We start from the raw sequence: 11430 nt of genomic DNA on the forward strand, positions 1-11430 counted from the left end.
AGTTGGTTTCTGTATCATAAGAAAGATTCATTGTTAAGGGTTTGTAAAAGCTACCCTTAGGCCCACCTTTAATAGTCGACATGACAGAAGAATGGGCTTTCCCAGGGAGTTTCCTTGGATATATCAATAGTTGAATTCATTTTTAGAGTTTTCTGTAACTTCCCCTTTAATGATCCTGATTTTTTTTTCCTTCTCGACCAGGTCATTGAATTAGCGATTTGGATTATGTGATGAAGAAGTAAAAAAGAATCTAATTATCACAGTGATGACGTCATTTGGGGATAAATTTTGTGGTTATTCATGGTGTAATCAAATGACATAAAGCTTGAAGAAAGAACACATGACGTGTATAAATATACGATCTTGATTAGGTAAGCATTTTATTTTTAGTCTTGGGTAATTAGTTGGGTAATATTTAAAAGACAAGGGAAGGCCTTTTTGAAATCAAGGTTACACTGTTTTTATGATCATAGTTTTGAGGGTGAGTTTATATAGCTAAGTATTTCGAGTTTGTGATCAATAAAACAAAGATTATCAACTTAGCCATGTCCAATACAGTAAAGAACTTTGTTCATAGAAATGGAGTATAAAATGACTATGACATCAAAGATTGTGGAAACCGACAACTGGATTTTGTCATTTTGTGGGGGTCATTTTTGTTCTTTTACGGGCGGAATAATCAATCAAGTTTCCATATTATTGGAGACAAAGATTTACATGATCCACAGCTTTTCAATGCACGGATATATCCTAGGAACCTTCCTCTAGGAAAGCCAATTCCATGTCGATTTTTAAGGTGGGCCTAATAAGCGGCGGCCTTTAAAAACCCTTGACAATGAATCTTTCTTATGATGCCAGATGGTTAGACGAGCTAACGCAAGACAATAGTTCTGTTTGTGTATTATTTTCATCTTGAGAAGTAAGTGATTTACTAGGACTAATACTTATCTGTTTTTATAATCAGATGGAATTGATAACGCTGCGTTAACTGTTTTTTACGAGAGTATAAAAGAAAGCAGATCGAAATGACAGATTTTCATTATCTTTAAAATGGTTTAAAGTAAAGGCTAAAAAGGAAACAAAAATAAAACACCTCCTTGATCGGATTGGATGCATGGCTTTAGAACAGTTCTTCTCTAAAGTTAGTTCGACTAAATATCAGCAAACCAGAAAATATCATACAAACTTTGATTTTGGCGAGAAACTTATTAGCGTTAAGAAAATTTGTTAAAAATTTGCCCAAAACTAATTTTAGCGAAAAACAGGTTGGCTCGGTTCTTCTCTGCCTAATTCTGGGCGTTTAGGTAGACTGGAGTCGTTTATAATACGCATGTGATACCAGGTGATATGGTTGTTATGTGATACATAATGCTATACATAACTGTTACGGGATGAAACTAGTTTGTACTATTCACGTACTATTATAGTCTAGCAAGCTAGACGACTAATTCAGACGTAGTAGAAATAAAGCAAAAAGTAATGGAGGGGACAATTTTATGACAAACTAAATCCCGTAACAATAATTGTATTATCATATAACGCCTATACTACTGTATTATACGCATCATAAACGACTCTAGTCTAGTACTATTATAATTTTCTCAAGTTTTTCTTCTAGCATGCTAGAATATAGCATTTTTAGGACAAACTTTTGGGTTATTATGGAAATTATAAAAAATGTTCCTTAGGACAATATCTTACAACTTGTCTACCGTTATTTTGATTTTTGGTAGTACTAATTTTCGTTAATTTAGTCCTATTGACCTTAATTTTTTTTGCCCATTTTCTTTAAGAAGAATGATGAAACCAATACCAAGGGTCATTCCTACGATCATCTTGGTCTGTTGTTTCTTGTTGATAACAAATGATGCCAAAGATTTGAGAAGAGGAGAAACACAGCCGTTGAATCATACCGGAGATGCAAGGACCACTACAAAGTCTATGAACTTCACTAACAATGTTGAGAATGTGATCGAAAATACTACGGCAGCAAGCCGTTTTGTAAATTATACTGAAAATGAAATGACTGGCAGCTCGATGAATTTCACTGAAAATATCATGATCGATAGCTCTTCAAAAATTAACTGTAAGAATTGTTAAGTTGTTTTGAAAGTAAGATTTTTGAAAATACACGTTTAATGCAAGGAAAAGTATTTACCGCATTAGATTCTTAAAGGTGTTGGAGATATTTTAAAAACCTGGTGGTGAATTGAGGAGGTAATTTAACAGCTTGGTAGTAAATCTTTCAGAATTTTAAAAAGTCAAAGGGTGGGTAGGAATAAAATTTTAGCGTCCCCAAGACTTTCCAGCGAAATTCGTATGCCGACAACTACAGGGGATTAAGGCATCTTTAGAAAAATTTTCAATTAATTTCGATACTTAAACATTAAAATAGCAAGAATCTACGCAAAATTGAGGTTTTTTTGCGAATTACGCAAAATTTCTTAATATGAAAACATCTTATTCTACTTCCTGATACCCTTCATTTGAACCCAAAATGAGATTCTAGAAATGATTTGTAACGTTGCAACCGTTGACCTCCACGAACCCGCCTTATTTCCCTGGAGAACCCCCTGTCTTTTTAGAAATGATATTTCTTTTGCCTACATCTGTCTGTATTAGTCTCCTTTTCAAATATTTTCTAGCCTGAATATTTTTTTAAATTTCAACCATAGCGACCAGCGTGGTCGGCTTTTGAGGGGCCTGGTATTACATCGCTGCTAAGGGTTGGTAGCTGTATTAGGTACCCTTGTGCGTGTGTGTTACATGTCATTTGGATACAATCCTAGATTTAAATGGTGAGACAAGAGTAAAATTTGAACTTCACCCCCTTCCCCCAGTAGAAAGTCGTCCGATATTAGCATTGGAACTGGAAGGAGAGGGGGACCTTTTCACTGGCATTAATTTCCAGTGATTCCATCTAGGATTGTAGCTGAAAAAGGAGATGATCTAATGGAAGCAGCACTTTGTCATTGAACGTCTTTCTTTTTAAGATACCACACCGATAGAAGAACAAGAGTTCATTGTAAATTTAACAGACATGTCCGTCCATGAAAACATACGAATGTCAGCTACACAACCTTTACCTCAAGTCCCTGCAAGTGCAACAATGATTCTACCTAACGTGTTCCAAAGTGTAGCTCCTTCAAAATCAATTCACATGGCAACAGTGCCATCGTCTACGATGAATTATCTCCCTAATGTTTTGAGTGGCAATGGTGCAGAAAATGAAGGAGATAATGAAGGTGGTGATGACGATGACAGGAATATGCAATCTAGTGGAGATTCTGAAAGTAGTGGAGGTAATACTTTCAGAAGTTTGAGAATTTACCTTAAAGCTAAAATTTGATTAAGTCCCCGATGGCGTAGGGTTATATTAAGGAGACCTTATTTTTGTTGTATAAATAAAGATTTTAAGAAGATCAAAGGATGAGAACCTTGACTATTCCAACTATTCGAATTCATCGGATTCGAAAAAGAGAGTTGATTTACAATTTTTAGAATTGTTAGAACAACACGTGTATCTTTTCTTTCTAAAGAAACATCAGGGAGTGGAGAAGACGGAGAAGGGAGTGGCAAAGAAAACAAAGAGGCCACTGGCAGTGGTGAAAAAGATTTTGACACAAGAAATAAAGCTACCGTGACACCTACAATAAAAGGTAAATTTCAGGGCCATAAACCCAGGTTTTATAACATTTTTTATTCAAGATTTTTAACCAAAATGAATGGAATTTCGAAAACACGTTAAAGAAAGGTTTACACATTCATTTCAGACAGACTTTAGTTTATAATAGACCCAGGACAAAAATGACCTAGACGTAAATGATGTTCCCGTTTTTGCCTTGATAGGACACTTTCACTAAGTCACCATTCATAAAGGATGTTTTTTTGGGGAGAATCGAATTGATTGCAATCAAAAGTTCTGTGCCATGATCTTCTTTAGGAAAAACAAATCTCTATACCACAACAACAACGGCAACAACATTTTTCAACACGACAACAAACTACACTACTTCGAATAAGTACGACACAACAAAAAGCTATAACACTGTACTACCATACAATACAGATTACACAAAACCGACAAATCCGACACCGACAGTCGATAAATACGGTGGTTACGAAAACCAAGAACAATATTACGCGTCTATTGCGTTGAGTGGAGCTGTCGACAAATTCCTCGTAACATTTCCAAAGACTTCACCGTGTGATGTTGGAAGATTTGATCAGGAAATTCAAGACAAACTAATGAATCGTATTGAAGATACTGTTTTCAATAGTTGGAAGGATTTGAAATCCCATTTGGTTGATCATAGAGAATTACCACGGCAACGTAACCAATACTTCTTCAGTAAGTTTCAATAATTTATCACACTCCTGTCTTGTCTGTACACTACGGCTAATTTCAAAATTCATTGCCGTATGAGGGTCTATTGTCATTGTTTTTTCTCATTTGAGATTTTTCAAACCGATCACAGCAATGGAATGTGGGCGAGAGAGGGGAGACGATGAGAGAAGTGTTGCTATTTATAAATCATACTTCATCGCAGAGGTCTCCATACGGGAATTTTTTTATGAAACAGACAATGCGCACAGAGTGTACTACCAAGCGATAAACGTGAGATACACTCTGGTACAGAGTAACCCCTATCTCGTTTAGTTGCTTCTTTTTGTCTTTAGCATACTATGAAATAGTCATTATACAGGTCACCAAAACAGATTATTTTAAACAGAAATTGAAACCATTTGTCGTCGTAAAAGTCAGCATAAATCGTGAGGATTTTTGGTGTCACAAACTTTTTTTCAGGACACCCTATGCTTAGTCTACATTAAGAACAGCTTCAGACTTTACTCTGGAAGAGAAGGAGTTTTACGCTCGAAACAAACAAAGAAATGACGTGGCTTACCTGTGCTGCACTGTGATTTCAATACTATGGTCTCCGAGTCTTTCTGTTCAAATCTGAATAATCTTTACGCTGAATGAAATTCTTTAATCAGCCTTCTAGGATTTTTAGGAAGTCTTTTTATAGTCGGAAATAGAGCTGAATGCTGAAGATGAAGTGAGTTTTAAGATAGAGGTGTGTGCAATTAGCTAATCATATGTAAAGTAACCAGAAAGTTTGACTGCCTAAAGTCAATGCGTTGTTTCTTTTGACGATGCAATGACTTTGTTTCTTCTTTAAGCTAAGTTTTCAGCTGCAAGATTGGCCATCTAAACTAGAAAATACTACTTTTTTTCATCAGCCTTATCTCTGGAATTAAGCAATTCCAGCGGCTCTCTTTTTAGTCGGAAAGAGAATGTAATGCGTTTCAAGCTAGAGGTTGATAAATTATACAAAGCTATCCCCGTTGACTGTAAAGAACTAAAGTTTAACAATCAATGAGTTTAAAAATAATTCAAACGTCGACTCATTACCGTCACTCTCTCTCAATCCAGCTGATAATCGAAGTATCGATCGAACGTCAAATGAGCTTAGTAAAGCTCAGATTGCAGATGTAAAACGATAAATATATACATGGTATACATTTACTCACCATCTGGATAACGCTATCACTCTATCTCACTAACATTCTGCCGATTGTTAGTGTGAAGGTTTCGATCACAGACTTGCACCGCAATGGATTGTGCTCGAATTCCAAGCTCTTCCAGGCAGGGTGTTAAGGATATGCGATGATAGACTAGCTCTACCTTCACTCATACATGTCGACTCTTTCCTTTGTTTCAGTATTCATGGGATTAAAATTGCTCAAACTATCAGCTTTGAAGTCACAACAAGAAAACGAAATCACGAGGCGAGCAATCGCCCGTCAACATTGTATACTACAAAACGAACGTTTCAATCTACGAGAATGGATGGTCGAATTTACAGACCAGATTCAACGTCACCGAATTAACGCTACGGAAGCGTTCGCTCCGCTGGAAAAATACATCAAATTTCTACACCAAAAACGTAGCAAGGATCCAACTAAAAGGACTGAAGAATCAAGTAACACAGACATAATGAGATTGTTGAATAACGGGTTTAGTATGATTCATATTGATCAACTCGATTCGATCATTCGACCACCAAGAAACGATGACCTCACATTCACTAAAATTCATCAAATTTTGCAACTCTTACATCATGTACCAAAAAGCAATTATAATGTACACGCCAGAGAGACTATCTTGCACAAAGCATTTTCTTTGAAAATCTTTTTGGAATTCTTAACACTTGATTCGAGCTATATGATGAACTAGATTTCATCTGAATTCATTTGCAAATTTGTGGAATCAGATAGTTCATACTATTCGGTTCAAATATATCTTATAATTTTTTGTTAACAAAAAAAACAAATGAAATCCCCTAAACCTTGTTGAAAAATAGCCTTATCTTAATATCCATATCTTAGTTACTATATCTTAATCCCGGGGGGGGGTGTGTTCTTAGGCAAAAATTGATGATGGGTATGTGCGGACGGTAAGGGTCGGCTTTTAGGAAATTTTTTGATTTCCAGAGAAAAAATTGTAATAAAGTCTCTCTAAGGGTATGACTTTTTTTCAAAAATCTAAAAAAAATAATTCAAAAAGTCTGTCTAAGGGTCACCTTTTCAGCAAAAATCAGTCTCTCTAAGGGTCGGTTTTCGGAGGTCCCGTTCGCACATACCCCTCATTCGACAACCCTAGTACCCCCCCTGGATCTTAATATATGAATTGTATTGAAGATCTATGGATCGAAAGCCCTCTTGCCTCAGTTTCTATGATTCTTGGTGTCTGCAATATCTGACCAATTCTTTTTTTTCACTCCCGAAATAGTTATTTATCTGCTAAAGACTAAGTTTAGTGATTAATGTGTTGGTGATAGACCATGTGGCATTTAACCAGATTTTAATGTAGCTTTTTGCTCAGTTGCTGCGAAACTTCCTGTTACTGTCATTTTTTTCGCGTTTTTTAATGCGGAAAACGAATAATTTGAAGGAATTTTTCAAAAAAATATCAAACCATAGAAAATTCATTTGCTAGCTGTGGCACATTCCTTGAGAGTACTTTAAGGAACTGTTGACGTAGTTTTAGCAAACGTTCTCCTACGCAGCTCCTATTCTAGCAAACGCCCGCCGCCGCCTTTTTATGTCCCTGCCCTCTGACATGATTAATTAACAGACTAGTTTGCTAGTCTAAAGGGTGATAAAACGTCAAAAATATGGACAGAATTTTCGAGATTCAGTCTCTCCTCTAACACTGAGGCTACTACTTACTAGGTGTCGATTTTCGGACATTGGCGGCTCGGACATATACCCGTTATGTCGCAAACCTAGTAGCCCCCCCCCAGAAGCATCACTTCACTTTGTAAGTTTGAATTTTCTGAATTTTCAAATATTCTTTTATTTTTAAAGGGACAGTTTTTTCCTTTGAGATTGTACGTCTTCCTTTTTGCACTAGTAATTTGCCTTCAATCATGTTTCACTCTTGTTTTGGTGCTGAAATCATCCGGATAGCACGGGTTAGTTCATCTTTGGAAAATTTTAGCTTGGCGGGTAGAGTTTTAATGGACCGTGCTTTGAAACAAGGCGGAAAAGTCTTTCGTTTACAAAAGACATTGAAATAAATATATGGACGCCAGCAGGTATTCCATTCCCTTGCTAGCAATATAACACTATTCTTAGAAAGTCTTCTCTAGTTTTATTTAATTATCATCATCATCTAAAACATTTATCGGATTTGTCGTTTTATTTTAACATTTTTAGTTTGAAAAATGTGAATTAGCAACTCACATTAGTAAAAAATTTGGTTAAAGAGGTTCACGCGTATTGATATAAATTTGTGTTTTTTTGTTTGAAGTACTCATTTCCTTCTTCTTTTTCTTTCGTACGGCCACTCGGATACGGCACGCCGAACCGGGCTCTGGGCCAACTTTTCAAACTTTTCGATTATGCGTCTTTCTTTCTAAATCTTTTCTTTTTCTAGATTGTGATTGCAACACTTTCTAACCTTTGGTTAGATGACGGGTGACTCTAGAGTAGCAGGGCAAGCTTACTCATGGCCACACCTGATGCCAGACTTTGGTCTTCATCTATCCGCTTTCCATTTATTTCTCAACTTTCTTTAAATTCACTTACCGGTTTTCTCTCCGCTAAATTTGTAGATTTATATTGATTGTTCGATTGTTTGTCTATTGTAAGATTGTTTATTTGTGGGTTGTTACTTTTTGGTTCTTTGTTTTTATTTTGTTATTGTTGTTGGTTTTAAGGTTTGTCGCTGTTTTGTTTTGTTGGTTCAACTTTTGTCCTTGTCGCGTTAAGTTGGTGAAAATGATTTCTCGCTCATTTTGAATGTTTTTGATTTTTAGTTTGACACGCGTTTTCTGAATTTTAATTAGACTAGTAAACTAGTCGTTGAAAACAGACCCATATACAAAAAATTCAAGCTCCAAATAAAAAGAATCAAAGAGGTGAGGTTGCGTGTCTTTTCTGAATTTCAACGACTAGAAGCTTCTTCCCTCAAAAAACGTTGTTTAATTTTACAACCTTTTTTAGGTTTTTGAGAATCCATTCAACTTTTTTGACTAAATGATATTTCATAGTAACATTAAACATGGGAACATATAAATAAATGAGCATTTCCGAAAATGCAATAAACAGAAAGAAAAATAAATGCAATCCTGCACGGGTCAGACATACAGAAATCTGTATGTCTCTCCTTACGATTTTAGGTGAAGAAAAAAAGGCATTGGAAGTAGCTTCTAGTCGGTTATTTTCCTTTTCTCTCACGCGCGCTGAATATTTAATTAGTGTTTACATTATTTGATTGACAGTTTTATTATAAGTAATAACCGACTAGTTTACTAGTCTAAATTTTAATTAGCTTTTTCAGATAAAAGACAGGGTGGCATGGGCGGGTCCACCCTGGTGCGCGTGCGAAACTGGAATACTCAGGACCTGCACGGAGATTGAAAATGGTAGCTGCTAGCTGTGGTGATTAACAGATCTTTACTACTTTCCAGTTTTTTCCACATCTTCCTACTTTCCTATTGCTTGCTTCTGACTGTGACAGTACTTGGCATTGTCAACTAAAGGTAATTTATAGTCTATATTTTTCCTTTGATATCTATAGATTTGCTATCAAAGATCTCTAAGTAACCTACTCCAGTTTGAAGCGTTAGGTTGCGATCCAGACTCCACCTCAATTTGCAAATTGCGTCAAATTGCTAGCAAAATAAAAAGAGACACTCCAAAAATCCCTCTAATAAAGCCGCCATAGAGACAGCGTTGTAAGAGCCCTAATGTCCCAAACACACCACATAATCCATGACGGCACAACACCTGCCGCCTGCGCATCGTGTAAATGGTGCCTTTTAATAAAATCGAACGATATTCGTCGAACGATCGAACATTTTTATTCGAATCACTAATCGTCTGTCGAAATCATCAAAACATAAAAATAAAACAAAAACCAAAAATGTACAAAAATGGCTTGTTAGTTTTGATTTATTTCTTGACAAATTCGACAAATTTGATTACCTCCGTACTTCTTCTTTATCATAAATATCCACTTGGTTTTGCAAGGTAAGTCTCGTTCACTAAAAGAGCACTCCTCCTGTCCACCAACTTGCACAAACCTCTCATTGATTGACCTTATTTGATACCGTGAATCTTCCTAAATCCGACAGCCTTGCCTAAATCCGAACCCCCAAATAACTGCTATGAAAAAAATTCTATGTTTACAAACATTCCCTCTCCAAGTTGAACAATAAACTATTGCAAGGACTCTCGAAACAAAACATCTAACAAGATAACTATAATGTCAAGATGCCAATTAAATGTGATCAAAAAAGTGTGAGTTGTAAAAATAATCCGTTGCTCGTGTTTAAAAGGCCCGGGGCCGGGGGGCACTCAAGGTAAATGATCTACCAGACGTTCGGCCCTTAAGGGCAGGTTTTTCTTAGTTCAGCTAGTGCACTGTAAGGGTAGGAAATTACAAAACTGCACTGAACTGCACTGTAAGGGTAGGAAATTGTGATAAAAGGTCAATTTTTTGGTAAAATTGGCACAAAATTGGTCAATTTTGGAGGAATTTTTGAGCAATATAGTGGGGGTATACTTTTTTTTTAAACGGATGGAACCATGGTCAAACAGACAAAAACTGATTTTTGAGTTGGAATCTTCGTAAAATTTTGGGTTGGTGTAATTTAAGATGCACGATCTAACGATTTACGATGCACGATTCGCGATCCGTGCATAAAATATGTTAATTCATGCGTAATTAGCAACATGATATTTAGGCTTTACAATTTCATTTATATAAGATTATCAATATTTCATATTAAAAAAAGAAAGCCACGGGTGCATTACCTTCTGACTCTCTTTTCTAACTTGAATAATCGAGAGGTTGTTTTACCGAAAGAAAAATTCTTTCTCTCGAGCACAGTTTTTTTTGCTTCGACATTACGGTCCGAAAAGACTATTGTTGCCAGTTATTATTTTATTTCCTTTAAAAAGAATTCTACCTTATTTATGATTTTCGCGTTTACAATTTTTTCGAAAAACGTGTTTCGCGTGTAGTAAATTTTGCGATTCACTAAACTAGGTATTTTCAAAGTGGGAATATAAAGCAAGAAAAAGGACTGATTTTTGCTTGAAACACAACGTTTTTGATGTAAAAATACTAACAATGCTAAGAAAAATTTTTTCGCGTGTATTTAATTTCGCCATTTTGTAATTTGAAAATTTAACAGTATAAATTTCGCGAAAATTGACAAAAAATCACGATAAGTACCCGCGGAAAATTGTAACACGCGAAATATATACCATAAGGTATATTCGATTATGAGAGACAAAAATAGTTCTTGTACATTGTTTTACTTCACTCTCTGTCAATTGTAAGATAGGGATTGGTAGCTTCCTCGAGCAACTAGTAAGTTAGGTTTTTCATATACAATGGTCGTACTTTCGTAGTTCCTTTCTTACTCATTTCTTTCTTTTTTTGCATAAATTTACCATGGTAAAAAAAAGCGGAAAAGATTATGCCATTTTTTAGAATTATGTTATATAATTTAAGTTTTCTGAATTATTAGGAATAATCGCATACTTTATGCATGGATCGCATCGTGAATTAAATGTTAGATCGTGCATCTTAAACACCAACCCTAAAATTTTGCATAAAATTGACAAGCATTCCAGATTTTTTCCTAGAAAACTAAATCGTCTATTGTGAACACTCGCACAAACGAAAAGTTGTTTCATTTCTTTCTAATAACTTGTAAATGATGTATCTCATGTAGCAATGATTATAATACTGATTTAGATTATTTGGAACATGAAATTGATAGTAAGCACTTTTAAAACCTTACAATTTGATAGCCGTGCAATTACGCGTTTAAACTCGGATTTTAAGCGTGCAATTAGAAGGATTTCTCAGACGTTTGTGGCTTCAAGAACACCATCAAGGTCATT

The 11430-nt window shown here is 35.6% G+C and overlaps 1 protein-coding gene across 2 annotated transcripts; it reads left to right on the forward strand.

Annotated features, from left to right (window-relative positions):
* Positions 1 to 206: 206 nt before the first annotated feature.
* Positions 207 to 6352, forward strand: LOC136805944 (uncharacterized). Of its 2 annotated transcripts, none has more exons than XM_067062536.1 (6): positions 207 to 371; positions 1794 to 2086; positions 2994 to 3302; positions 3540 to 3659; positions 3944 to 4351; positions 5727 to 6352. In XM_067062536.1, exons 2-6 carry the CDS (start codon positions 1798 to 1800, stop codon positions 6239 to 6241), a joined length of 1641 nt encoding a protein of 546 aa, XP_066918637.1. In that variant the 5' UTR covers positions 207 to 371; positions 1794 to 1797; the 3' UTR covers positions 6242 to 6352. The 2 variants fall into 2 exon arrangements, with proteins under 2 accessions (XP_066918637.1, XP_066918638.1); XM_067062537.1 differs by lacking the exon at positions 207 to 371 and adding an exon at positions 415 to 481.
* Positions 6353 to 11430: the final 5078 nt, after the last annotated feature.

This window comes from Clytia hemisphaerica, unplaced genomic scaffold, assembly GCF_902728285.1.
Source record: "Clytia hemisphaerica strain Z4C2 unplaced genomic scaffold, Clytia hemisphaerica genome assembly, whole genome shotgun sequence".
In the NCBI taxonomy this organism is placed as follows: Eukaryota; Metazoa; Cnidaria; class Hydrozoa; order Leptothecata; family Clytiidae; genus Clytia; species Clytia hemisphaerica.

Excerpts from the sequence above, each read along its gene's own strand:
- LOC136805944 (XM_067062536.1), top strand. The coding sequence starts at position 1,798 with ATGATGAAACCAATACCAAGGGTCATTCCTACGATCATCTTGGTCTGT. Across the intron at positions 3,660-3,943 it reads CGTGACACCTACAATAAAAG|GAAAAACAAATCTCTATACC; the intron begins GTAAATTTCAGG and ends GATCTTCTTTAG. Across the intron at positions 4,352-5,726 it reads ACGTAACCAATACTTCTTCA|TATTCATGGGATTAAAATTG; the intron begins GTAAGTTTCAAT and ends CCTTTGTTTCAG.